This window comes from Myxocyprinus asiaticus, chromosome 4 (assembly GCF_019703515.2).
Source record: "Myxocyprinus asiaticus isolate MX2 ecotype Aquarium Trade chromosome 4, UBuf_Myxa_2, whole genome shotgun sequence".
In the NCBI taxonomy this organism is placed as follows: Eukaryota; Metazoa; Chordata; class Actinopteri; order Cypriniformes; family Catostomidae; genus Myxocyprinus; species Myxocyprinus asiaticus.
This window is the reverse complement of record NC_059347.1, coordinates 29321751-29348160: the sequence shown is the minus strand read 5'-3', so window position 1 is coordinate 29348160 and position 26410 is coordinate 29321751. Positions and strand designations below refer to the sequence as shown.

The 26410-nt window shown below is 36.8% G+C and overlaps 1 protein-coding gene across 1 annotated transcript in view; it reads left to right on the top strand.

Moving 5' to 3' along the window:
• LOC127439982 (AT-rich interactive domain-containing protein 3A-like) overlaps positions 1–26410 on the top strand; it is an 88795-nt gene that overhangs the window by 46623 nt on the left and 15762 nt on the right. Inside the window, 1 exon segment of the mRNA XM_051696312.1 lies at positions 9632–9704. Coding sequence (XP_051552272.1) covers positions 9632–9704 — 73 coding nt within the window.

Below are 26410 nucleotides of genomic sequence, written 5' to 3'. Positions count from 1 at the left end.
GTCTTAAATTCTATCAAACAACCTACTGTCTCTTTTTTATATTTTCTTTCTCTTCTCTTAAATGAATAAGGTCAAAATGTGAAGAGTGAATTTAATTCACATCAGACCAAAATACATCTAAAAAAGGTAAAAGCCAAATTATCAGAACCAGATGTGAGGAAATAAGTATGCATAGACTAGAGAAGTGTCTCATTCAGTTGCCTTTGTTCATCTGATAATCTCTCTGAGTTTGTGGGCAGGCAAAGAGGTTTCAGGCATCTTGTGTAATCTCATGGACAAAGCATTGGTCTTCAGATGATCAGATCACACAGTAAAACACAATGGTGAAGGACGGTTTATGAATCATCCCCACATTCTGCCCTGTGGCACCAGATGAAAGCAGAAGCAGTGGTTGATCTCTGATTGCGTGAACATGTGAACATGTGAACATTAAACATTAAACATTAAAATATTCATTAATATGAATATGCCACTTTAAGACTATAATAGAATTATTTGAAGCTTTAAAGGTAAATTGGGTAATTTCTGCACCACTAGCATCACCAAACGGAATTGCAAATATAATCATCTTTTTCAAACAGCTTTCATGAATACTCCCTCATCTGCCATTTGTTGGCAAACAGATAGTCCCACCAAAAAAAAATTATTCGAAAAACCAAACAATACTTTGTTATTTACAATTTATTATTTTTGCAATTTCATTAGGTGTTGATAGTGGTTTAGAAATTGCTTCACCTTTAAACAAGGGCGTAGCCAGGAAATTACTCTTGGATGGGCCTCAACAAAAATGGATTGGCCAAGTTTTTGCCCACCATTCCCCCCCACCCCCCACACTTTTAGAAATAGAAATGTATGCATTTTTATAACTATTTTCTAAATATATATTTGAAGTCAAAGAATAATCTCTAATATTCCCACCCAAATTAGACCCTGGCCAACCTCGGCCCCCCCTTGGCTATGCCACTGCCTTTAAATAAGCACAGCTACAGCACTTATCTCCAGACCGTCATAGATTTATCCTTCATCACAGAAAGGACACATAAAGTCTTAAAGTCATAAAGAAATAGACTAATGTAAAAAATAAATAAATAAATAAATAAAAATTTACAAGAGGAAGAGGGGGCAATGGCATTCCCAGATATCAGCTATTAGTTGAGATATATTAATGCCATTGGTCGCTTTGATCCACACATGCTAGATGTTTGGCAGTAGACAGCAGACAGCCTCTCTAAATCAACAGAGCCTTTAAAAGATAAAGAACTGAACCTAGAGAGAGAGAGAGATGTTTTTGGTGGCCATGTTTTGTGCGATTCATGTTTTATAGGACAGCAGAAAGCTGTCTCTAGCAGTCCTCTCTTAGGAATATAGCTGCTGGTTTTTAGGATTAGAATTGGTTGATTTAGTATTTTAAGCACCATATTTCACATTACCTTTTACAATTTTATATCACATTACAAAATTATATCATGGATCTTATTTGTCCTTTCAATATTTCACAATTTGATCAAAAGCTTGTTTGATCACACGTTACTGACAATATTGGTCTATTTTCTGTTTTAATATAATCATATCCTATGTCTCCAATACAGCCATGTAAAATATATGATAGAGATACAATAAGACATAACATGTTTAGTTTTTTGGGGGTGCTACACTGATCTTGAATCCCCATAGCAGTGGCCAACACCATATAAATCTGATTTACAATGGGGTTTCAATGTGAGTCCACATTATACATTTAGGATCCAAAATATAATTTAAACCTGAAAATAAAAAGAAAGTTTTAGGATTTAAAAAAATGTCAAACAAAGAAACATTATGATGTAAAACAAATTAGAAAGATTCTGCACTATTTCTTCAGTAATCAAATAAGCACATTTGTGTCAGTGACCATTTTAACTCCTTTGTTTTTTAGTTTTTTTGTTTTTTTGTTTTTTTTGCTATATAATTATAGATTTTATTGTTATTTGTAATTTAAAAAAAAATGTCTTTAATAGAAAAATGCAAAATAGAAGCATTTTTCAAGTGTCTAACTGTAGACCTACTGTAGTTTGGGCAAAAGTCCATGCTCATGGCAAAAGGGCCTTTTCTCACACCTCCCACTAGGGAGTTAAAGGGGCACCCTGCACAGTTCTGCCCCCATAAAATAACACTTAGCTCTGGCAGTACAAGCTCAACTCACTGCTACTTAATCCAGTCCGTCAGCTCAAGTACCCGGACAAATCCCATTAGGAGGAACTCCATCAAGGAAAGACAAAGATCAGCTCTTCATTTTAGCTTACACATCTCATTATGTCAGATGTGTGTGTGTGTGTGTGTGTGTGTGTGTGTGTGTGTGTGTGTGTGTGTGTGTGTGTGTGTGTGTGTAATGGAATGGAATGGAAGAAGCACTGGCAGTCAGCCAGTTTGGACCAGTGCCAGCGTGACCAGTCTTACTGTTCTCTAATTAACTCCTGCTCCCTTGCGCCTGTGCTTCTCACACACAAATTCACACAGACACAAACAAACACACAGACACACAGGCACATTAAGCCCAGCAGTTTCCTAGGAGCTCCAGGACCCAGTGCATGAAACCACATACACGTGTCTACACACTATCAGTGGCACACACAATGAGTGTGATCGATTCTATTGTAATGGTATTTTTTTCCCAGTATTGATGCTTGTTAATTAGTGGTTTGTTAGCAAGGTGATTGTTACCTTCAAAAAATTATTTATTCCACATTTATTAATTTTTTTTGTACTCAATCTCTAAACAATCACTTTGGCAATAACAGTATTTGAAAATTATACATCACTCACATTTCCCCAGGAATATAAAGCATGTTCAGAACAAATTCTCTTCATTGCTAGATTTAATCCTACTCTATAGTATTTAAATGACTTATTAAGCAACAGTCTGTTCCAGTCCTTTATTCTGCATTCTAAAGGGCCATTTGTACTTCTGCGCCAAACCTACGCCATAGGCTACACGTAGCTTGATGTCCACTTCTCAAAAATTTAACTGCACGTTGCGTTGACACAGACCAGTTGTGACTGGTCCGCTTTGTGACCAGAGACCATCCCCCAGCATGAGGTAAAAGAAAAAGACATCAGTAGTGACACATTTTCTCCAAGATTATTTTAAGATCTTTGCATCATATCTACTGATCAGTGATTGTGTTACATTGTATTTGAACTCAGGAGAATTCTTTTAATATTTGGTTTATGTTTATTGGAGTTACAAGTGAAACGTGACAAAAAGACATCTGTTTACAACTTATTATCTCTGTGCTTTTTTCTCTGGGCTTTTACTCAATATATATACAGTATTTACAGTAATATGTGAGTGACATAATATTAGTTGTATTCTACTTGAGAACTTTCTGATCTGTATGATGTTTTGACCGGATGTTTGGCAGTATTGTGTAAAGTAAATAATCATATTTCATATGTTATGAAAACAAAACATTTCTAATTTGTCATCAAATTAAAAGCACCTGTTCAGATTTGGTAATATTACCTATATGCATTGTAAAGTCTATCTTTTAAGCTTTAAATGATACCCATTTTGTGTTGGTCAAGTGAGTAGTTATTCATTAATTTGATGATTTTTTCTTTCATCACAGAGCATCAAAAGTATGCCAAAACATGTATTTATTATTATTAAAGCGGCTCAAGAGCAAGCATACAGTAGATGCCTGATTTATTTTCTCTCTGCATGGCAGAAATCTCTTAACATACTTTGATGAACTCGTTTTTAATGCTATGATAATTTTATAAATATACTTTTGAATCCACAAATTGCAGTGCTTTTGTTTAAATAGGAAATGTATAATTATTTTAGAAATGAAAGCATTTTCTCTCAGTATATTAATACTAGCACTTGGCTCTGTACTTACAGAACGACACAGACCAATGCAGAACTTTAAATGCAAACAGCCTACTCTGTAGGTTCGACGCAGAAGTATAAATCGGCCTTAAGAGTTCTGATATTTAGTATAACTGCCCTGGAACACTCAACTGTTTGTATCACTCTACTTCTCTGTGTTGCTCGGCTACACACACAAGTTTAACCTGCTTTGTCTTCTGTAGGAACTGTTTTTATTAATGGATCAAAAATAAACAAAATAGTTGGCCTAAATTGTGTATATAATTCAAATTACTCCAAATTATTATTATAATGTTTATAAAACTGTTGCATAAAACAATATTAAACTTGCAATCATGATGTTGTACTGAATATCAGCATGGCTGTAATTAGCCTGCCTGCAACAGCACCAGTGCTTGTGTGACATGACATAGCCTCCTGAATTGCATACCTTATGTTTTTTTAGGCAATTTTCTATATAATACTGTACCTAACATTTTTGCTTTTCAGCTGTGCTGAAAGGCAGACTTTTAAAGAGTGCTCTCGCACATATAGCACAAGGTGTGTATTATTTGCAAGGTCACAGAGGTTATGAGGTATAGAAGTAAAAGCATTTCCAAACTTTTAAGTCAAGAGTCAGTCCCTCTGTTGAGCTTCCAGGTTTTAGTAATGACATGTAACAGTTCAGCTCTAGACTGCCTGAAACTTCACTTAAACTGGGTTCAAAATCATATTCCAGTTCCCCCCACATTGCCTTCAATGCTTTTGACACGTAAAAAATGAGTGATGTATGTGTGTGTTTCAGTCACAAAGAATGTCACCCCGTCACTGGCTCGCCTACCTGATTTGAGGATTATAAATCTATGTCTATAGCATGTCGACCCCTGCTCTTGGACACTGTATAAACACAAGAAAAGTGTTTGTTCTTCTACTCCCAGTCTGGGATTCAGTGTGCTTGATTTGTGAAAACCCTCAGTGTTGGTCAGAGTCTGTTATGCAAGCCCAGGTGAAAATGTCTTGATAAACATTAAACATTTCAGTCGCTTGTGCAAGACAGTTTATTGTATTGTGAAGAGCTCCCTCTACTGAAATTCTGCTGTGATACTTCTGACATTATGCACACCTAATCATCAGTGTTGTGACATATTCTGAAAGTTACTTAAGTTCAGTATGTTTTACAGTTTTTTCATTTTCTAATAATAATATATTGAATTGTAGATAATTAGTTTGTGAAGACAAATTAAAAAATGTAGTTTTGATAGCTTTTTTTTATATGTAATTCATAAATCACTCAAATGAACATATTTAGCAACCCCTCTTCCCCCCTCTCTCTCTGTTTTTTTACTTGTATATTTTTAACCTACAGTCATTCATGGTTGAATCAGTGTGTGATCAGCAGCCTAGGGGGTTTGACACTAAAAGCAGCTTGAGTCATTTGAAACTTGAAGGAATCATTCAGAAGCTTCATAACAAACACACACACACACACTCATGCTCAAAACTGAGTAGGTCAGTAAAAAAAGAAAGACTTAATTCTCTTAATTATAGTATGTTCCAGGGATTTATTATTATTATTTATAATTTTTTATCCTCATTTATTTTTGCTACTTTTCAAATGGCTTTTGTGTATTGATGTTATTGCTTAAACTTTGTCCAAGACCCTGACTTCCAATCTTAAAATGTGAAAGTCCATTATAAAAATGTTAATAATTGCATTTTTGAAACTATGATAATGTAAAAAAAAAGAAAAGAAAAATAAAAAACACATTTTTTAAATTGTGTATTTATGAAATGTAAAATGCTAGCTATAAAATTGGCCTTAGCAAGACAACGGAGTCTGCCATTTATTCCAAAATGTTTCAAATGTCATTTCCACCACAGAATGTTGTTTTTTCCGAAAAATGATTATTTAGGGGGGAAAAATGACAAAAAGGCTTGAATTCTCTTGTGATGCATGAATATCTACTCTTACATAGTGTTGGCTTGACAAAGCCCTTAATTTTAAAGTTCGATGCAGACATTACAGTAAGACAAACTGCAGCTAGCAAGATACAAACAGAGGTATATATATATATATATATATATATATATATATATATATATATATATATATATATATATATATATACACACACACACACACACTGTATATACTCACCAAGCACTTTATTAGGAACACATGTACATCTATTTAGTTATGCGATTATCTAATCAGCCAATCGTGTGGCAGCAGTGCAATGCATAAAATCATGCATATACGGGTTCAGGAGTTTTAGTTAATGTTCACATGTGATTTCGACCATGGCATGATTTTGGCATGATTTTTCACACACAACAGACACTAGAATTTACTCAGAATGGTGCCAAAAACAAAAAACATCCAGTAAGCAGCAGTTCTGCGGACAGAAACGCCTTGTTGATGAGAGAGATAAACGGAGAATGGCCAGACTGGTTCGAGCTGATAGAAAAGCTACGGTAACTCAGATAACCCCTCTGTACAATTGTAGTGAGCAGAATAGCATCTTAGAATGCACAACATGACAAACCTTGAGGCGGATGGGCTACAACAGCAGAAGACCACGTCGGGTTCCACTTCTGTCAGCCAAGAACAGAAAGCTGAGGCTGCAGTTTAGTTTGAATTTTTGACAATTGAAGTTTGAATTAACGAGCTTTCAATTGGCCAATTTGAACATTCCGTAACTTTAAGTCTATAGGATTTTTCAGATATTTGTTTTACTGTCAGCTGTGTGAAAAAAAAACAATGTCCGGTCAGTTAGAAAAGACATAGCACACTATTCCAGAATTTCGCTTTTGTACACACTACATGGAATTTATGAAAATGTGGTTGTAACCACCTAAATGTTTCTGGAGTTAATTTGGTTGTAGAATGCAGAAGTCACTCCCTTAAATGATCAAACTGTGTGTGTGTGTGTGTGTGTACAGAACAGGATTAAGCACTCTATGGTGTAAAAACAACTGTATTTAGCCGAAATGGTGTACGTGGCCATACTTTAAGAATTCAACAACTTGCTTAATCTCATGAGTGATATTTTCAGAATCAGAACTTCAAATCACTGTAAAGTAAATGTCATATAACAAAATAAGTCATTCAACAAGTGACCAAAATCTGAATAATTAGAGTTACAGTCCATCTACCAAAATTTAGATTCATGTGAGTCTTGTGAGACCAAATGCATGCAGCACTCTACATTCCTGCAGTCATAATGCTCGGAATAGAACTAATCTGACCGTAATGGACCACTCAAAGGTGAAGCAGAGCTCTAATGTATTTTCCGTCTGTTAATATTTAATGAAATGTTGTAGATGTCATTATGCTTTTGACTTAATTACTCCTTTACTGGTCACCCCAGCCTAGTGATGTCCTCTGCAACAGTGTCACAATAACACCACCTCAATCTTACTGTAATGAATCACTAATTTACTGTTATGGCTCATGCCACTTTAACTTTGGCCAGAGTTTTGACAAGATTGTGTGATCTTTTTAAAAAAGAAAGATTGGTTAGGATTCTTTAAATTTGTTAAAAATTATTCTTTATAGTTTTTTAAAAATACAATGTAAATATGGGTATGTTTTTTAGAGATATTTTGCACAGTATGTATTTGTTATGGTTAATAAATACATTGAAGTCATTCTGTATCCCAGAATGGTGGTAAATGTGCTACACTGAAAAGATGGTTAACATAAAAATGTGCTTCATGTGGTAACATTTAAATTTACTGGTTTTATTGAAGTCAAAAAATATTATATAATATCAGCATGAACACATTAATATACCCCATCAAAACTAATTTTAATTGTTATATCAGGAATAGCTTAAAGGGATAAAGGGATAGTTCACCCAAAAAATTTAAATTCTCATCATTTACTCACCCTCGTGCCATCCCAGGTGTGTATGACTTTCTTTCTTCTGCTGAACTCAAATGAAGATTTTGAGAAGAATATTTCAGCTCTGTAGTCCATACAATGCAAGTGAATGGGTGCCAAAATTTTGATGCTCCAAAAAGCACATAAAGGCAACATAAAAGTAATCCATACGATGTGGTTTTAATCCATATTTACAGAAGTGATAAAGTAGGTGTGGGTGATTAAATGATGAGAGAATTTTCATTTTTGGGTGAACTATCCCTTTAAGGTAACAATTGGAAGTTTTTGCCACATATTTGCATTTAAAAAATTTTTGTGTTTCTTGAGCACATCAAGTGAAGCAGGATTCTTATAATACAATTTCTGTGCCTCATTCTTCAGGGGTTACGTTCTGACGCTCAACAGCTTGCCACAGTGCTGATCATACTGCACTTACTGTCTGTGACTGTGCATCAATATCCGCGCAAACACAATTAAATCACAACTGGACAACCACGTAGCAAGGGTAAATTGATTTAAGTTAAAAGGTTAGTTCACACAAAAATGACTCTGTCATTCCAAACCTATATGACATTCTATCTTCCATGGAACACAAAAGGAGAAGGTTAGAGACTGATAACCTCAGTCACCATTCACTTTCATTGTATGGAGAAATAAAAAGCAATAAAAAGTTAATGGTGACTGAGGCTGTCATTCTGCCTAAAACCTCTTTTTGTGCTCCATGGAAGAAAGAAAGGCATACAGGTTTGGAAAGACATGAGGATGAGTAAATAATGAGAGAATTTACATTCTTAGGTGAACTGACTAATTCAAATGTACCTTTCTTTAAATAACTCTTAAATGTATGCAGGATAAAGACAATGATAATCTTTGCTGGTGACTACAGGCTTTACTGCATTTAAGAGGTTAATGTCATATCAGAGTTTCTCTTTGTTTGCTTGTTTAGCTTCAAACAGCACATTTTATATTTGTGCTCCGCACATTTGAAATGTCACATATGGGGAAAAGCCTGTTGTGTCTTGTTCACACTTTAAACCCACTGTACCTTCTTTCCAAGGCATTGATTGCATTGGTCCTTTAATATTGGTGACAGCTAATACACTCTTAAATGATCGGTTATTATCTCTGTGGCCTTGTTCCATGTGCCCCGCTGTTTCCAAAGGTCATCCCTCTGTCTTCCTGTATCGACCTGCTCTCCTGTTAACGTGCCCTAAGACTTATTGAAAGTGAAGGTTGAGGAGCATATTTCCATCAGTTTGCAGCCTTCTTCTTGAGGCGGCTTTTAAAAGGCTCTTTTGAGCATGTCCATTCAGAGAGAGGGACAGGATGAGAAACATAATGGATATGCCAATAAGGGGAAAAGCTCGTGTAGAATGCATGTGGTTTCACACTGATGTGAGTGTATCAGAATCAAGCCTTAATACAATATATTTAAAGACAGATTAGCGTGTCAGAAATTAGCTATTTTATTAAGGAGCATTGTTTGCTCCCTGGAACAGTGTGCCATCCATTTATGTCAAGATACTTTAACTGAATCAATTAATTGAAATAAATTCTCATCCCAAACGATAATGGCTGTTACCTATAAAATCAAATCAACATCAAAATACAAAAGTATCTGTTTTATAGTAAATATCATAACACAAAAAATTTTTTCCTTAGAATTATTTTAAAGATGAATCTGATGAATTCACTAAGGGGTCTTTTTTGTAGCCACATTTAAAATATCTGTGGGATTTTTGTCACTTTTAGCTGCATTTTTGCCCTGAGCCCTGGTTAATTTCTGGCCCTGGTGTATACACTAGGTAGAACTGCTATTAATAACTCTCAGCACAACATAAACATAATATGCCATCCTCTCAAAATACTAATGATTCTTTTTTGTCATTTCACAGCTGTATGAACTAGATGAAGATGAGAAAAGAAAGGAGTTTCTTGATGATCTCTTCAGTTTCATGCAGAAAAGAGGTGAGTCTTGTTGTGTCTGTGTGTGTGCAGCTAAGATTGCAAATGTAAAAAGCACACACACCCCTACACACCCACATTACACAAGCTTATGTTGCCATTAAATGAAAATGTTTGCATACGGGTAATTATAGGATCGGGGACTTTCAAGCTGTATTCTAGCTATCTAAGTTGTCTTTTCTTTTTTTTGTTTTTTAAAAAAAAAAAATAACAGAAGCTGTATTAAAAGGTTTTTGTAATCAAGTTAAATGAATACAATGAATACAAACTTAGGATATAATGAGGATCTTCTTTCATGTGAACAATTTGAATAAATATGTTTGATTATAATTGTGCGTTTAGATGATTGCCACCTGAATTCTAAAACAAAGAATCATAAATGTCTAATACCCATATGCAGGCTTGCCAACAATAGAAATGCAGGGTTTATTGTTTTGCTAAAAGCTGCAAATGTGTAGATACTATTGTGATAGGCTTTTTCAGGTTTCCTGCTTGAAACTTCCAGTTCTCTGCAGTTTTGCTGCCACAGTGGCGTTTTTCTGCCCCTGATGCTATCTGAAACAACGGTTTCTGCTGTTTGTTTTATAATTACTCTCAGATTATGTGGAAACATCCCTGAGGGGATGACCTTGCCACAGTGGGGAAGGCAGCATCCTGGTATTATGTTAGCCTGCCATACCATAATTAATTTTCTGTTTATTGAGGAGGGAGGTACATCATTTGAAACTTTTTCCCATCGAGATGCTTCAGGAGACATCAGCCTCAGATACTTTATAGGGGAAATAGAAGAACTTTAATGGTCTTACACAATGTGAGGATGTTTGCCGCCCTTTAAAAAAAAAAGAAAACAAGACAGGACAGGACAAAATTACAGAGATATTTTCGGTGCATACAGAACTGTTTTTGTTATTTTGAGTGGCTCTGTATTGGCATAGACTAACCTATTTTTAAAATGTACCCATTTAAATTTCATAATTCCAATTTTTGTAAAGTTTGAATAGAATAGAATAGAATAGAATAGAATAGAATAGAATAAATATGATTTATTGGGTAAATCATGTTGGGTGATTTTCCCTGATTTGGTTGCCATTGTTTAATTTGTAATCTAGAAAAACACCATGATCAAACAACTTTCCTTTTCTCAAATAAAGTGTACTTTTTGCATGATTGACTGAAAAGTTGTATTATGAAATTGTCATGGACAATCATCTCCAAGTCAATAAAATATGCTGCAGATTTTTCCAGAGAAAGAGGTGTTGAGTGAGAGCTCCTCTGTTAATCCATGAATAATGACAGATGTGCCTCTTCAACAGTTTTGTCGCTTGTGTAGGAATCATTCCTTGCACATTACAATGAGGGTACTTGGAAGCAATTCGACAAAATCTGTGTGTAAATGTATTCATGGTGTATTGCTGACCTGACAGCCTGTCAGCAAAACAACATATTATTACTGAAAAGCTCACCACATTGTGGTGGTGCCAGTACTACCTGGTGCTAATATGGTACATGGTTAAAAATTTAAAAAAGACAAACAAACATGGTAATACCATAGTACTTTAAAAAGTGATAACTTTAAGTTGTTTCCTTAAGGATCTTATTCTAACTGATCTAACCATTTAGTTTTGTTGGTTTAACTTAATGTAGTCAGGTTGATTCAGTGATGTTCGAGATATATATTTTTGACTTGAAACCAGTTAAATTAGATGTTAACACGAAGCACATTTGTAGGTTAACTTTTTTCAGTGTACTGTTGGCTGACAATTTTTTCTGTGTATATTTTGTTAGTGGTTGTTGTGTTATTCCATGTTTAGCGTAGTATTGCTCTAGTTTTGATTTAGTTTAGGTTTTATTAGTTTTCACTCTGTGGCTATTCAAAAAAAAAAAAGATTTAATATAATTTAAATATGTCTAACACAGTTACATTTCTCAGGGTCGTCTATTGATATCGCTATCAAGTGACATTTTCTTGTTTAATAAAGGCAAGTTGCTAGGTTCCAAATTTTATGTACTGTGTTTCTAAAACGAAAATTAAATAATGTTCATTTTTATTTGATTATAGTAGTACATCATGGAAAAGTATTTTTTAGTTATGTTTTTATTTTTAATTCACTTAATGAAATTGTTTTAATTCAGTTTTTGTTTTAGTTTGTTAACGAAAATAACACTAATGTCTATACAATGAATTGGCATATCTATATACATCTATACAGTACATATTCCAATGCATCCATGATAAATTATATATAGTAAATATTTTCTAAATCTTCCCATTCCAGTGATATTTTTGTAAAATATTTGTTTATACGTCGTGTGTTGCCATTTTGACTAGTCAAACAATCTTGCAACAGATTTTCTTGTCTGGAGCAAAACTCCACCTTAGTGTTTTGGTTCAGTGTTTGGGGCAGTTACAGGTCCTGGGATATCTAATTTATTTGCCCTGAGAGGTAAGAGAGGACAGGGAGGGGTGAGTTGTCATTTATGTCTGTCTCATCTGTTTAAATTTGTGATGACAGGAATTCAGGCAGGTTTTATCACTGTTCACTCTGTTGTTATTGCACCATGGGCTAATCCATCCGAGACAGCCAGTGAGGAGTCACCCAGTCTAGTGATGCCATGACATAAAAATGTCTGAATGCAGTAAAGTGAAGCTCTTCCCGTCAGCTCAGCCATGATATCAAATATAATTAAATCCCCTCCGCCTCTGTTCTTATGTCTGATGTCTTCATCTGCATTGACTTGATAGCTCAGGAAATTGGAACACCCAGGACACTCATGAAAGGCTCAGTTACATTTATAAATGAGTGTTTGTTATTGGCACTGGTTGTGACTTGATTTGGTTAGACTTCTTCACAAGGCCATAAAGGATATATTAATTTGTCAGTGTGCCTGGGGTGTTTCACACAATAATTTATTTGGCTACATTTTTCAAGTTACTTTACTACAAAATTTAAAATAAAATAAAAAATCAGTTATAATCATGAAAAAATTATCTACCCCTTTATTTTTGAATGAAGCTTTTTGAGAGTGTTAGATCTGTTATGTGCTTTAGATACACCTGTCATAAAATAATTAATCTTTCAGCACATAATGCAGGTGACCTGCAGTACTTGTTTTAATATTGTGTTGTTGATAAAGTCTCTATGGTATTAAATGACCAAGTGGCTTCCATAGCTGTGTTATCATACTTTGTGACTGACAGCATGAATAGAATGGAAACTCCTGTAAGTTTTGTCACTCTCTATAGTCATTAGAGACAGTTGGATCTGTTGGATCGCATCACCATTGGGATAAAGGATTAAAAATGCTATCCAGTAATGCATGTTCTGTCAGAGATGGTAATAGGCAGGGGTAGTTTTAGGGTCACTGTGTATCCAGTGCTTAGCCAATGCAATTGTGTCTGGGGCCAACCTTTGATCTAATAGTGAAATATTACTGTAAAAAGGTGGCAGTTAGGGGAAAGGAGGAAGTGGGAGACGGCGAATCCAACTCAAAATGTATGTTTATTTTAAACTCAAATTCACGTTTTTTATTGACAACAACTCAAAATCACGCTTTTCAGCGGAAACGGTTCAGCACAGTCTCTGGGTGCGTGTGGTAGCTCTCTGCCTCACTGGCATCTGACTCGTTCCTAAATCTGTCTCCAACTCCACCCATTTCTGGAGAGGAAGTCCACAACAGCCATCTGCGCCCCCGGCCTGTGGACCACCTCGAATTTAAAAGGCTGAAGAGCCAGATACCAATGGGTGATCTGCGCATTGGTATCCTTTATGCGATGGAGCCACTGGAGCAGGGTGTGGTCCGAACAGAGGGTGAAAGCCTGTCCCAGGAGGTAGTACCAAAGGGTGAGGACTGCCCACTTGATGGCCAGACACTCCTTCTCAAAAGTGCTGTTCCAAGCTTCTGGCTGATGTACAGCACCGGGCGCTCCTCCCCCTTGACCACCTGGGACAACACGGCTCCCAACCCCCTGTCCGACACATCGGTCTGTACAACAAAAGGGAGAGCAAAATCAGGAGCATGTAACAATGGCTCACCTGCATAAAAGCCTGTTGGCATGGCTCCGACCACTGGACTGGGTCTGAGGCTCCCTTTTTAGTGAGATCGGACAGCGGGCTGTTGACGTCCGAATAATTAAGCACAAACCTTCTATAATAGCAGCCGGCCCCAGGAACTGTCTCGCCTCCTTTTTGGTCTTGGTTCTCGGGCAGACTGCTGCGGTCTTATCAATTTGGGGTCGCACCTGCCCGTGACCCAAGTGGAACCCCAGATACCATACCTCCACTCATCCAATTTTGCACTTCTTGGGGTTTGCTGTGAGTACCACCCATCGCGGCGACCTCAGAACCACCCTCAGATGCTGCATGTGCGGCGTACGCAGAGTGCGGTCTGAGGACTCGGTCCATAAGGCGCTGAAACGTAGCCAGGGCCCCAAACAAACTGAACAGAAGAGTCACGATTTGGTGTAAGCTCCACACACCTTACCTTCACCTTGTGACTAGCATCCAAAGCCTCGTCTTGAACCAGGCATTGATGGATGTAGGTTTGGCTGCATCCTGAATCCACCAAGGCCTGATATGTACCCCCCTTAATACACACGGGTATGCAGTACGTCCCAGCTTGATCGGGGTGGCCTGCGGCACATCAGGGACCCAAACCAATGTCCGCATCTCCATCACCTGGCATTGGTCCCGGAAATGCCCGGGCTCCCCGCAGCTCCAGCAGACCAGCCCAGACTCCACACCCGCGCCCGTGGCAGCGGGTCCACCAACCTGGGAGTGAGAGTAGGGACAGGGGAAACCGGCAGGTAGTGCAGTCCCCGAAGCCGAGGAGCCAGTTTGGGATGGGGTACCCCCCGTTTCTGGGGAGGAGGAACAAGATGGAAAGAAGGGGAAGGAGGGGAGACAGGAGAGAGAGAGAAGGATCTCGGGGCTTGCCAGCCGAATTCGCCGCCATATCGTCCTCTGCCAGCTGGATGGCCGTTTGGAGCAATGCCGGGCAGTGGTGCTGGACCCACTCCACTGTCCCTTTCGGAAGTTGAGCGATAAACTGCTCCAGTACCACCAGGCCGATCACAGCTCCAACGTCGTGTTGCTCAGCCAGCAACCACCTCTAGCGGGCGTCCCGGAGCTGCTGGGCGAAGGCAAGTGGGCGGCCGTGCTCGCCAGTGGTCAGCGAGTGGAAGCATTTGTGCTGCTGCTCAGGTGTCCGGCTGACCCGTTGCAGGATGGTTTTCCTCAAGCTGGCATATACCAGGAGGTTCTCCATTGGTAATTGCTGCGCCGCGGCTTGCGGCTTCCCCGGACAACAGTGGTATTAACCGGACCACCCACTGGGTGCTCGGCCATTTTCAGGCCCCCGCCGTCCACTCAAAGAGATCCAGGAAAGCCTCCGGATCGTCTTGGGGGCCCATCTTGACTAGCAGAACATGGAGTGGGGCCGTCACGGGGTCTGGGGTCATGACTGCAGCACCCTCCTGGGGCAGCAAGCTCCGGAGCACCTGCTGGTCCTCCACTTGGGCCTGGAGGAGCGCAGTAAACCGCTACTCCTGTTTTGTGCGCAGTTCGAGGAGGGCCTGTCGTTGTGTTTGGTGGATGCTGGCAAGGGTCTTGAATACGTCCTCCAGAGGTGAGGCATCCATGGTGGCGTTCTTCCTCCTAGATCCCGGGTTTCGGCACCAGTGTAACAAGTTCACAGTTGGGAAAAGCAGGAAGCGGTAGACGGTGAATCCAACTCAAAAGGTATGTTTTTATTTTAAACTCAAATTCACGCTTTTCAGAGGCAACAACTCAAAATAACGCTTTTCAGCGGAAACGGTTCAGCACAGTCTCTGGGTACGTGTGGTAGCTCTACCTCTGCCTCATTGGTTCACTCCTAAATTTGTCTCCAACTCTCACTGCAATAACAAACAGCTGTTAGAGACATTCATTGCCAGGTGATGATCCTTACCATTCTCATCTCCTGATCTCGCTCTCCATTCATTACTTTTAAATAAATATTGAAATTTTATATCTGCAATGAAAAAAAAGTGATGGGTTGCATTTTTGCATCACACATTTTAAGTAAATTCAACTTATGTTCATTTTATGTTATCACAACTAGAAAAATATAGTTTTTCCGATTAATTGTGATCTTCATTTGAGCGATCTCGAAATCGATCTTTCACTCAGTGCACAGTCTACTACAGTGAGAGGAAATCACTCGCATTTGCAACCAAATTACGTGCTCTGTGGCTAAAGTGAATATATTTGGCAACTGGCTGGTAAATGTTTACATTTCACTCACCAGTAATTGTGTAGTTTAGTCATGAAGTGTTCAGCAGCGAGATCCTTTCACAGCGGGTTGAGAGTAAAAGTTGTTCCACGTAATGTGTGTCCAAGACGAGATCCACGTAACCCTTTTGTCACTGAATGCTATCTCTTTTTATACCCTTTTTGCTCTTTACAGTCAGTTGTGGATCAAAAACGTAAAAAAAAAACATGTAATTCTAATCATGCAATACACAGGTGAGGTAAAGCCATTCAAGTCCTCTCTAGTAAACATGGGCTCATTAAAAGGCGCTGTTTACAGAAATTATTATTTTTTTGTTAAAGTGACAGTACCGGTTTTAGCACGTGTTCAAAGAATCTATGTAAATACTTGTAAAATAGTACACATTAACAATGCAATTTAATAATAAATATGTAACAAAAATAATATATATATAATATATATAATTAGTCAAATTAATATTTTCCTAATATACCTAGTTAAAAGGTCCCCTGTATAATTAACAGCATTAGCTGGGAGATAATTTATTTTATATGTAAGCAAAAGGGACATTATAAGTGAAAAAAACCCATATGAATCTATATTGAATCGAATCGGAATCTAATTGAATCAAATCGAGAGCTTGTTAAACAGAATTTAATTGAATTGGGAAATCTGTATCAATATCCAGCCCTAACACCTTAAGATCATGCGCATTTTAGCGTCATATGTAGTTTAAAATGCTGTAGTTACAATAATTTTTACTCTTTTTGTCGACTGTAAAATGGACATGGTACACTGATGACAGATTGATGTTAATGGTACGCCAGGTGTTTTAAGTTTGTTTAGAAGTTATCAGGATTTTACAATGAATGCTTCTGAAAAATTTGTCAAACTTTGGCATTGTGCCTTAATAAAATAGTTTGCAACAACTACAAATGGACAGGCTCATACAAATTTGTTTGCTCGCAAATTCCTCAAGCACAACAGTATATTCTAAAGTATTCCTACAATATGAGTTTATGCTAATAGTCAAAAGTACATTCTACGAGACTACTAAGTGAATAGAGTAGAAATGCTACTCTTAATTATTTTATTTCAGTCATGCCAACTCTCAAAGGTTTAGCATGTTGTTATGACATACTGATAGGAAATTGGTCTTGGTGGACTAGATCTGCTACACTGATGCTGCTGCTGCAGAGCAAGCACAGAGACTTGCTACTGCTAGAAAATACACATACATCTGGAGTTAGCACGTGGACATGCTGCTGCTGTTGCACAATGAGACTAAACACAAGAAATGCTGCATCGAGCATATGTTACATGCTGCTGCACAAATAGACAAAACAAACGATCCCCCAACAAAGCAGGGAAGCTGCACAAATGCATAAATGCAAACACAAAACACAACCCCCCAACCAAGCAGATCTAGGCCAAGACTTCTGTTCTGCTGCTGCTCCGAAGAGCCACGTGCACCGAGAGTATGCTAGCTAGGTGTGCCTGGCCACAGGCCAAATGGCGTAACACTAATGAACAAAATTTCTATGTGTGCCTTGGCCTGCCTAGCCGATTAGCTTAAACGCTAGTGACCTAACTCATAATAGCCGCGTTTCCACTGTCGGGAAAAATGAGGGCATGCTAGTGCGTGCCAGGGCCAGTGGGGTCATAATGTCACTTCTGGGGCTTAATCATGCCTCCTCTGGGATTCCTCTGGGCCAATGGCCAAGCGACCATTTAAACCTGATCTATGCCTTAAAACCCTTACAAAGTCCTTTTTTTTTTGTTGATGTAACCTAATGTATAAAATAATATTTTTGACTGAAGGCCAGTTTATTGACATTTCTGAATATCAACATGGTACATTTTTAGGTTACCTGACAATTTTTTTACTGTGTAAAAATTTGAATATTAAGGGTGAATCTCCACTCAATAACCTCAATAAGTGAGTGATAGCACATGGTCTTCTCTGTGACTGTTGTCTTGGTCACATTCCACACATGCGATTCCATGTTCTTGCAACACATGATTGCCACAGGTCCATTTTCCCCCTTACTCAGTTACATCACGAGCTCTGTGTGTGTTTCAACTGACAGGTGATAATTTGATAAACCTGAGTGTAAGTTTGTTTGCGCTAGTCCAAAACCACTTGTTCCTGGGAAATTTTGAAAGGTGCTGGCCCCACTGAAATATAGGTGTCTATAATAGCAACACGAGTGGGTTAGTGGGTTTTCTTGTTTGAAACTTGCCAAGGATCATATTACAAATGACACATTCCTGTACATATGATAAATTACATTTCAAGACCGATTTGGATTGAATGAAATTTGATTGAACATTTAGTTTATCATGGCATTATTTTTTAGCCGCACACACTGTATGTTGTCATTTTCAGTAGCTACATGTGTTGAATTTTCTCGTAAATTTACATATTAACTGAACTTCTGAGTGAAAGTGATTAACAGCCTTAATTTGCCTTATAGTTAAAATGAGCAAGATGGATGATAGGATGCAAACGATCCACCTGTCGTTATTTTAGTAAGGGTAAATTTAAGCAGGACACTATAATAGAGGAAAGGTCAATGATCAGTGATACCAAGTTCATATATAGAGCTATGGCGAGTGTTGGTTACACTGCAATCTGAGCTTCAACTGAGCAAAGATTTCAGAATCCAATTAGGACACAGTGTCTTACATATATTATTAACGACATATGTGCATTCCATATATAGAGACATTCCAGGTGCTTCTGAAAATAGATGTAATAGTTGTTGAGTGTCACAGAATCTGAAGTAAATAAATTTCTACATTTCAGAACTAGTCAGACCTTACATGTTCATTTCATACTAGAGCTAAAGAAACTAAGCTCAGACTCCTATAAGACAGCATTCGTTTTAAAATATTTTATATAAAAACATTAATATACAAACTTTAATACATTTTAACACTGTAGTAAATTTGTATATAATAAAAATGTAATTAATTATATTCATGTAATTTCTATTATATATAATTTATGTATTTTAATTATATAATGACACTGATTTTGTCCAAGTATTCTTAGTTACAATACTCACATGAATCGTAATTCTTTCTTCCAATTTTGTTTTCTTTCGTTCACTTTAACTGACAAACATGGGTTTTGGTGTGAGTTAATGTTTTGTCCAATAAAAAAATATAAATATTTCTGTGCCCATATTTCATAGCAAAAGTATGATTGAGAAAGGAGATCAGGCTGAATAGTTCTATCTTTCATAGGTTCCATAAGCCAGAATATGTGGATAGTGGACACCAATCAACTTTTTCCTTTAGCATATGACTTCAGTCATGTATGCATTCTAGTTATTAAGTACCATTATGTTTGGGAAATATCTTTACAAATGGTTACTTAACTAGTAGTTTTCTGTTTTACTTAAGAAGTCCAACAAGAGAAAGTGCCCTGGAAGGCAAAAGAAAAAATCAACACGATGCTTTTAAAGAGTTTGAGAGGCACGTAATTTTTTTATGTTAAAGACACTGGTATACAGTGTGTGTGTGTGTATATATATATATATATATATATATATATATATGTGTGTGTGTGTGTGTTTGTGTGTGTGTGTGTGTGTACAGTTGTGCTCAAAAGTTTGCATACCCTGCAACCCTCTACGATCATGTTGGAGAAAGAATCGTCATTGGCTAGTAAATTTTTGTTTTTACTCACCAGACTTTTGACGACATGTAAGCATAATGTAACTAAAAAATATATTAAGCAAACTGAGAGAGGGGGCCTCTTCATATACAGGTGCATCTCAATAAATTAGAATGTCATGGAAAAGTTCATTTATTTCAGTAATTCAACTCAAATTGTGAAACTCGTGTATTAAATAAATTCAGTGCACACAGACTGAAGTAGTTTAAGTCTTTGGTTCTTTTAATTGTGATGATTTTGGCTCACATTTAACAAAAACCCACCAATTCACTATCTCAAAACATTAGAATATAGTGACATGCCAATCAGCTAATCAACTCAAAACACTTGCAAAGGTTTCCTGAGCCTTCAAAATGGTCTCTCAGTTTGGTTCACTAGGCTACACAATCATGGGGAAGACTGCTGATCTGACAGTTGTCCAGAAGACAATCATTGACACCCTTCACAAGGAGGGTAAGCCACAAACATTCATTGCCAAAGAAGCTGGCTGTTCACAGAGTGCTGTATCCAAGCATGTTAACAGAAAGTTGAGTGGAAGGAAAAAGTGTGGAAGAAAAAGATGCACAACCAACCGAGAGAACCACAGCTTAATGAGGATTGTCAAGCAAAATCGATTCAAGAATTTGGGTGAACTTCACAAGGAATGGACTGAGGCTGGGGTCAAGGCATCAAGAGCCACCACACACAGACGTGTCAAGGAATTTGGCTACAGTTGTCGTATTCCTCTTGTTAAGCCACTCCTGAACCACAAACAACGTTAGAGGTGTCTTACCTGGGCTAAGGAGAAGAAGAACTGGACTGTTGCCCAGTGGTCCAAAGTCCTCTTTTCAGATGAGAGCAAGTTTTGTATTTCATTTGGAAACCAAGGTCCTAGAGTCTGGTGGAAGGGTGGAGAAGCTCATAGCCCAAGTTGCTTGAAGTCCAGTGTTAAGTTTCCACAGTCTGTGATGATTTGGGATGCAATGTCATCTGCTGGTGTTGGTCCATTGTGTTTTTTGAAAACCAAAGTCACTGCACCCATTTACCAAGAAATTTTGGAGCACTTCATGTTTCCTTCTGCTGACCAGCTTTTTAAAGATGCTGATTTCATTTTCCAGCAGGATTTGGCACCTGCCCACACTGCCAAAAGCACCAAAAGTTGGTTAAATGACCATGGTGTTGGTGTGCTTGACTGGCCAGCAAACTCACCAGACCTGAACCCCATAGAGAATCTATGGGGTATTGTCAAGAGGAAAATGAGAAACAAGAGACCAAAAAATGCAGATGAGCTGAAGGCCACTGTCAAAGAAACCTGGGCTTCCATACCACCTCAGCAGTGCCACAAACTGATCACCTCCATGCCACGCTGAATTGAAGCAGTAATTAAAGCAAAAGGAGCCCCTACCAAGTATTGAGTACATATACAGTAAATGAACATACTTTCCAGAAGGCCAACAATTCACTAAAAATGTTTTTTTTATTGGTCTTATGATGTATTCTAATTTTTTGAGATAGTGAATTGGTGGGTTTTTGTTAAATGTGAGCCAAAATCATCACAATTAAAAGAACCAAAGACTTAAACTACTTCAGTCTGTGTGCATTGAATTTATTTAATACACGAGTTTCACAATTTGAGTTGAATTACTGAAATAAATGAACATTTCCACAACATTCTAATTTATTGATATGCACCTGTATATTCACACAATATAGTATATTGTAAAAAAAAAATTTTAGATTTTGCTTTATGTTTTTAATCACATTTTAGCTTTTTTAAAACGTACAAATTTCACATTCTATCAATTTATATGATGTCATGAAATCGCATTTTTATTAATGATTCAAGCTGTTGTCACTGTTTTAAATTTCGTACACATTTTTAACTAAACAATTCACAAGGTAGGAACCTAATAATGAAAATTAGGGGTCACGATTGTGAAATTTGGCTGACAATTAATTGTCAAACAAATAATTGCGATTATGATGATTAATTGTCTGTTTTAGGTGTTTCAGGAATATGACGATTAATTACCATACAAACTCACTGTGTATGGTAATTTATAACTGGGCTTCATGCACAAAACAAAGTCATTTATACAAATTTAGCTTGGGTCATATAATAAGGGTAAATGATTTCCTTTTCAGGCTTCAAAAACATATGAATGACAGTCAAATAAAAAAGTATAAAATTTGATAATTTTATGAATAATTAAAATAATATTTTAATGATCAAAATATGTCTAAATAACTAAAATATATCTCTCTTATTTGTCCGATTTACTTTTGATCCATTGGACTTTTTCAGTGTTTTGTTTTCTTTTGCTTCTTTTGTAACCCAGCCAACCTGTATAGCTATTATATTATATTATATTATATTATATTATATTATATATTATATTATGCAATAGTAAAATATTTCTGCCTTAAATTCTTCACTTTCACACATTATTTTAAGGCTCTCTGATTAACTCACAAGCCCTTATTTCTCGTGAAGGAAGACTTTGAGATTCTGTTTCTTACATTTTATCATCTCCACAAAAATAGAGCAGTGCATCTCCTCTGTCTCACTGCGTGTTATTAACTCTGCGTGAATAAACCCACAATGACCACGGACATTTGCCATTACATGGCCGTTAAGTGAAACTGGAGTGCTTTGAGTTAACAAAATGAATAAGTTTATACCTTGTTATATTTTGTTTATATAACTCTATCACTGGCGAGTAAAATGTTAATATTTACTTGCCAGTGGCTAATAACAGACGTTTTTTGGTCGCATTGTGCGAAATTTACTCGCATATGCAAGTGATTTACTCGCAATGTTGAGGGCTGCCCTGGCAGAAATTGTGAAATTTTGGCATTGATTTTGAAAATATGACTGATCATGCAAAAAAACATACTCTTGAATGTTTGGCCTTGTTACAGACACACAAGGTGACACACACAGGTTTAAATGGCAATTAAAGGTTAATTTCCCACACCTGTGGCTTTTATATTGCAATTAGTGTCTGTGTATAAATAGTCAATGAGTTTGTTAGCTCTCACATGGATGCACTGAGCAGGCTAGATACTGAGCCATGGGGAGCAGAAAAGAACTGTCAAAAGACCTGCGTTACAAGGTAATGGAACTTTATAAAGATGGAAAAGGATATAAAAAGATATCCAAATCCTTGAAAATGCCAGTCAGTACTGTTCAATCACTTATTAAGAAGTGGAAAATTCGGGGATCTCTTGATACCAAGCCAAGGTCAGGTAGACCAAGAAAGATTTCCGCCACAACTGCCAGAAGAATTGCTTGGGATACAAAGAAAAACCCACAGGTAACCTCAGGAGAAATACAGGCTGCTCTGGAAAAAAGACGGTGTGGTTGTTTCAAGGAGCACAAGGAGCGTTTTTTTTTTTTTTTAAATGTTAAAACTTTATCTATAAAAACCTAAAAATATCCAGGTTTAAATTTGATATTGAATCCCATATTTTCAGTGTGGTCTCAGAATTTTGGACCACACTGTATGTCTGTGTGTCTGAGGTAAATGTCAACATAAAGTGGGGCATGCTGGAATATCTGGTGTCAGATCATTGTGATGGGGTTCGGGACTGTTATGATCTCCTGTCCTGCCTCGGGCACTGTCTTCCACTCTTCACTCAACTGCAGCCCACTTTAAAGAGTACTCAAAGATTAAACTGTGGCTCTGAGGAGGGTGATTTTCCACAGCTGTACTAGAAAACGAAACAGTGCTTGAATTATTATCCCAAGCAACTTCTGTTGGACATTCTGGAGTTGTTAGTGTATCAAGACTCACCCAAAACTACTACTACCATCCCATTTCTCTTTTGATCTGCTTGGAAAAGAGCAAAGTGTTGTTGATTGATCTTGTATTCTTAAGAGATAATTTTCCAGTGTCAACAATGATCATGGGAAAATTAATATCAACCTGGAAAGTATTTTCTGAACTCCTGTAAAGCTCTACAAGAGTAAATTTAACTTTGACTAATTGACAAAATTCTTCGTAAGATATCCTTATTTAAAAGCACCAACAGTTACAAAACATTTTTTATGACTACATTATTCATGTATGCTTATTTAGATTATCTTGTATTTTTTAAATCTGTGTAATGTCTGTGCCACTAGTGTAACCAAGTGTAACTGCAAAAATAAAGATTGTTTTCAAGCAGGTTTCCCTAACTTTTCCTCCGTCGACCTTTGGTTAGAAAAAACAGATAGCCCCGCCCCCATACTCAGACTATTGTTTGAGCCAATGTTGCTTTGTCAAGATGTTCAAACAAACAGAGGAATGTTTTAATAGCTTCACATAGCTGCAGTGAGAGAAAGTATTTTAACATAGTCAAAATTACGCAAATGTAAAAGTATCAAGGATTATCTCAAATAAAATATTTCCAAACCAAATTCCACTCCCAGACTGAAATTCCACAGTGTTTAGTCACAGGATCAGATTACATTTTGATGACAGTAAGGAAAAGAAAAGTGTCCGGAACACATTAAAAATCAATACACAAAAATTTCTCCCCCACTGTGAGTGAATTCTTGCCAGGACTGTGGTCCCCTGTAGGCCTGGCCTGCGACCAGAGGTCATTGGCCTTTCCAGTGTCCCCTGGACCTTGCCTTCATCAATCATAACCTGTCAAATACAGATTGTTTGTCGCAAGGTTCTCGGTGTACTGAGATGGCCATATCTTTTTTCACATCAAAATGGCTGCCTCTATTTCACAGCTCAACACAAACAGGCCTGTGTTTGAGCTCAGCTCATGGAAGAATGTAGATGCTCCCCCAGAGAGCTTTATATAGAGAGAAGTATTTATGACCAGCTGTTTTAAGACCTGTTAATGAAACTTGTACAGTTGACTGCAAAGGGCAAATTATACCTCTGTCAGAATGGAGAAATCTTATGAATTTGTTGAAAAACAGTGTTATTATCATTAACAAATACAAACTAAATGAAAAGTTTTCGGTTAACTGAAATAACAACTACCATAAAAACTGAAGCTAAACTAAAATAGCATTTTCATGACTCCAAAACTAACTAAAACATAAAAGGTCTCAAAAATGTATACCTAGAATGCACAGTATGTCGCATAGGATAAAAGCATCTGCCAAATGCATAAATGTAAATTAATTTTAGTTTTAGTTTTAATTTTTGATACATAGTATATTATAAAATGTTACTTTTGCAGCCTACCTTCATTAAACATATAGTAATAACACTAAGCAGTCCTGAAAAATGTATCTCCATCAAACATATTTTAGTTGTATCATCTAACGCATTAACTTTTAACAAAAAATTTAAACTACACTGTAAATAGTGGTAACCTGCAATTGTTACCTTAAGGATCTATTTTGACTTGTTCTAACTCTTATAATTAGTTTTGTTGGTGTTACCTAGTAATCAGGTTGTTTTAGCGATGTTAAATAATTTTTTTTGTTCAGAGTTGAATAACACAAGTTAATTTAGATGTTACCACATGAAGCACATTTACTGTGTGCACTGTAAAAAAAAGAAGAAAAAAAAATTCAGGTAACCTGTGCTTCATGTGGTAACATCTTAATTAACTGGTTTTATTGAAAATTTTTATTTAATCTCGGTGTATAACATTTACCTGAAAAATGGGGTACACAAACAAAAGTGTTTTTTGTTTGTTAAATCAAGTAGAAATACATCCTTGAGGTAACAATTGCAGGTTACCAGTGTAGAATAAATATAAATATAAAAAAATTAACTAAAGCCAAAAATACAGAATAGACTAAAACTAACAGACATAGAGTGAAAATTAACAAAAACTCAACTAAATTGAAAGCACAAATTGAAAATAAAATAGAAATTTAAACTAAATTAAATTTCAAAACTTTAATAATCCTGACATAGACTTTTGTTTTATGATAGTTCGATTAAAACCTTTGGTTGATACTGGCTCTAGTATGGTTGTCTCATTAGTCGACCACTGATGGAAATCACTTAATTGCATCCTTTCTTTTAAGTTTCTGTGATGGGTTCTGAAGAATATATACGTCCATCATGGAAGTCACTTGGAGTGATGGGCTCATTTACAGCCCCTAATCTTTAAGCAATAGGAACAATGCAAGTGTTATTGCCCATTGTAAACTGATAAATTCCCACTTTGACTCATGATTCCCACAGGGAGGCAACAATAAATTGATCACATCTAGGGCAGCATCAGCACTTTCTTTTGAATAAATCAATATTTGATGCTCTCATAGTTACCTGAAATACTAATGAGGAGAATGAAAGGCAAGTTGAGCGACAGCCACAGTTTTTTCTGTCAGTTCATGTCTAATTTCACTCTTGCTTCCATACAGGAAAGAAGTCAGGTCGATAGCACATGCCTGAATCCGTACGGAAATGCCATTTTGCTGAAGATAAAAACAAAAATATAGAATGAAAGTATCTTTTTTTAGTACTCCTTATTTACTACAGTGAGCACTCCAGGGTGTTTTCAGCCAGCAATATCGTAACTGTATGTTTTTAGTAGTTTACTTTTTTAGGAAAGCTCTTGATCTTTAAAAACAAAGCACCACACACATATTTATTGGATCTTCCTCTAATATATCAGCATATATATATATATATATATATATATATATATATATATATATATATATATATATATATATATATATATATATGAGAGGGAGCATTCGTATAAGGCAAAGGAGGAATATCATTATAAATAGCAAGTCATAAGATTAAGTCTTATAACTTCATATCTGCCCCATCTGAATATGTCAGTGAAAGTGAATTGTGATTGTCCATGTTTGTTCTTATAC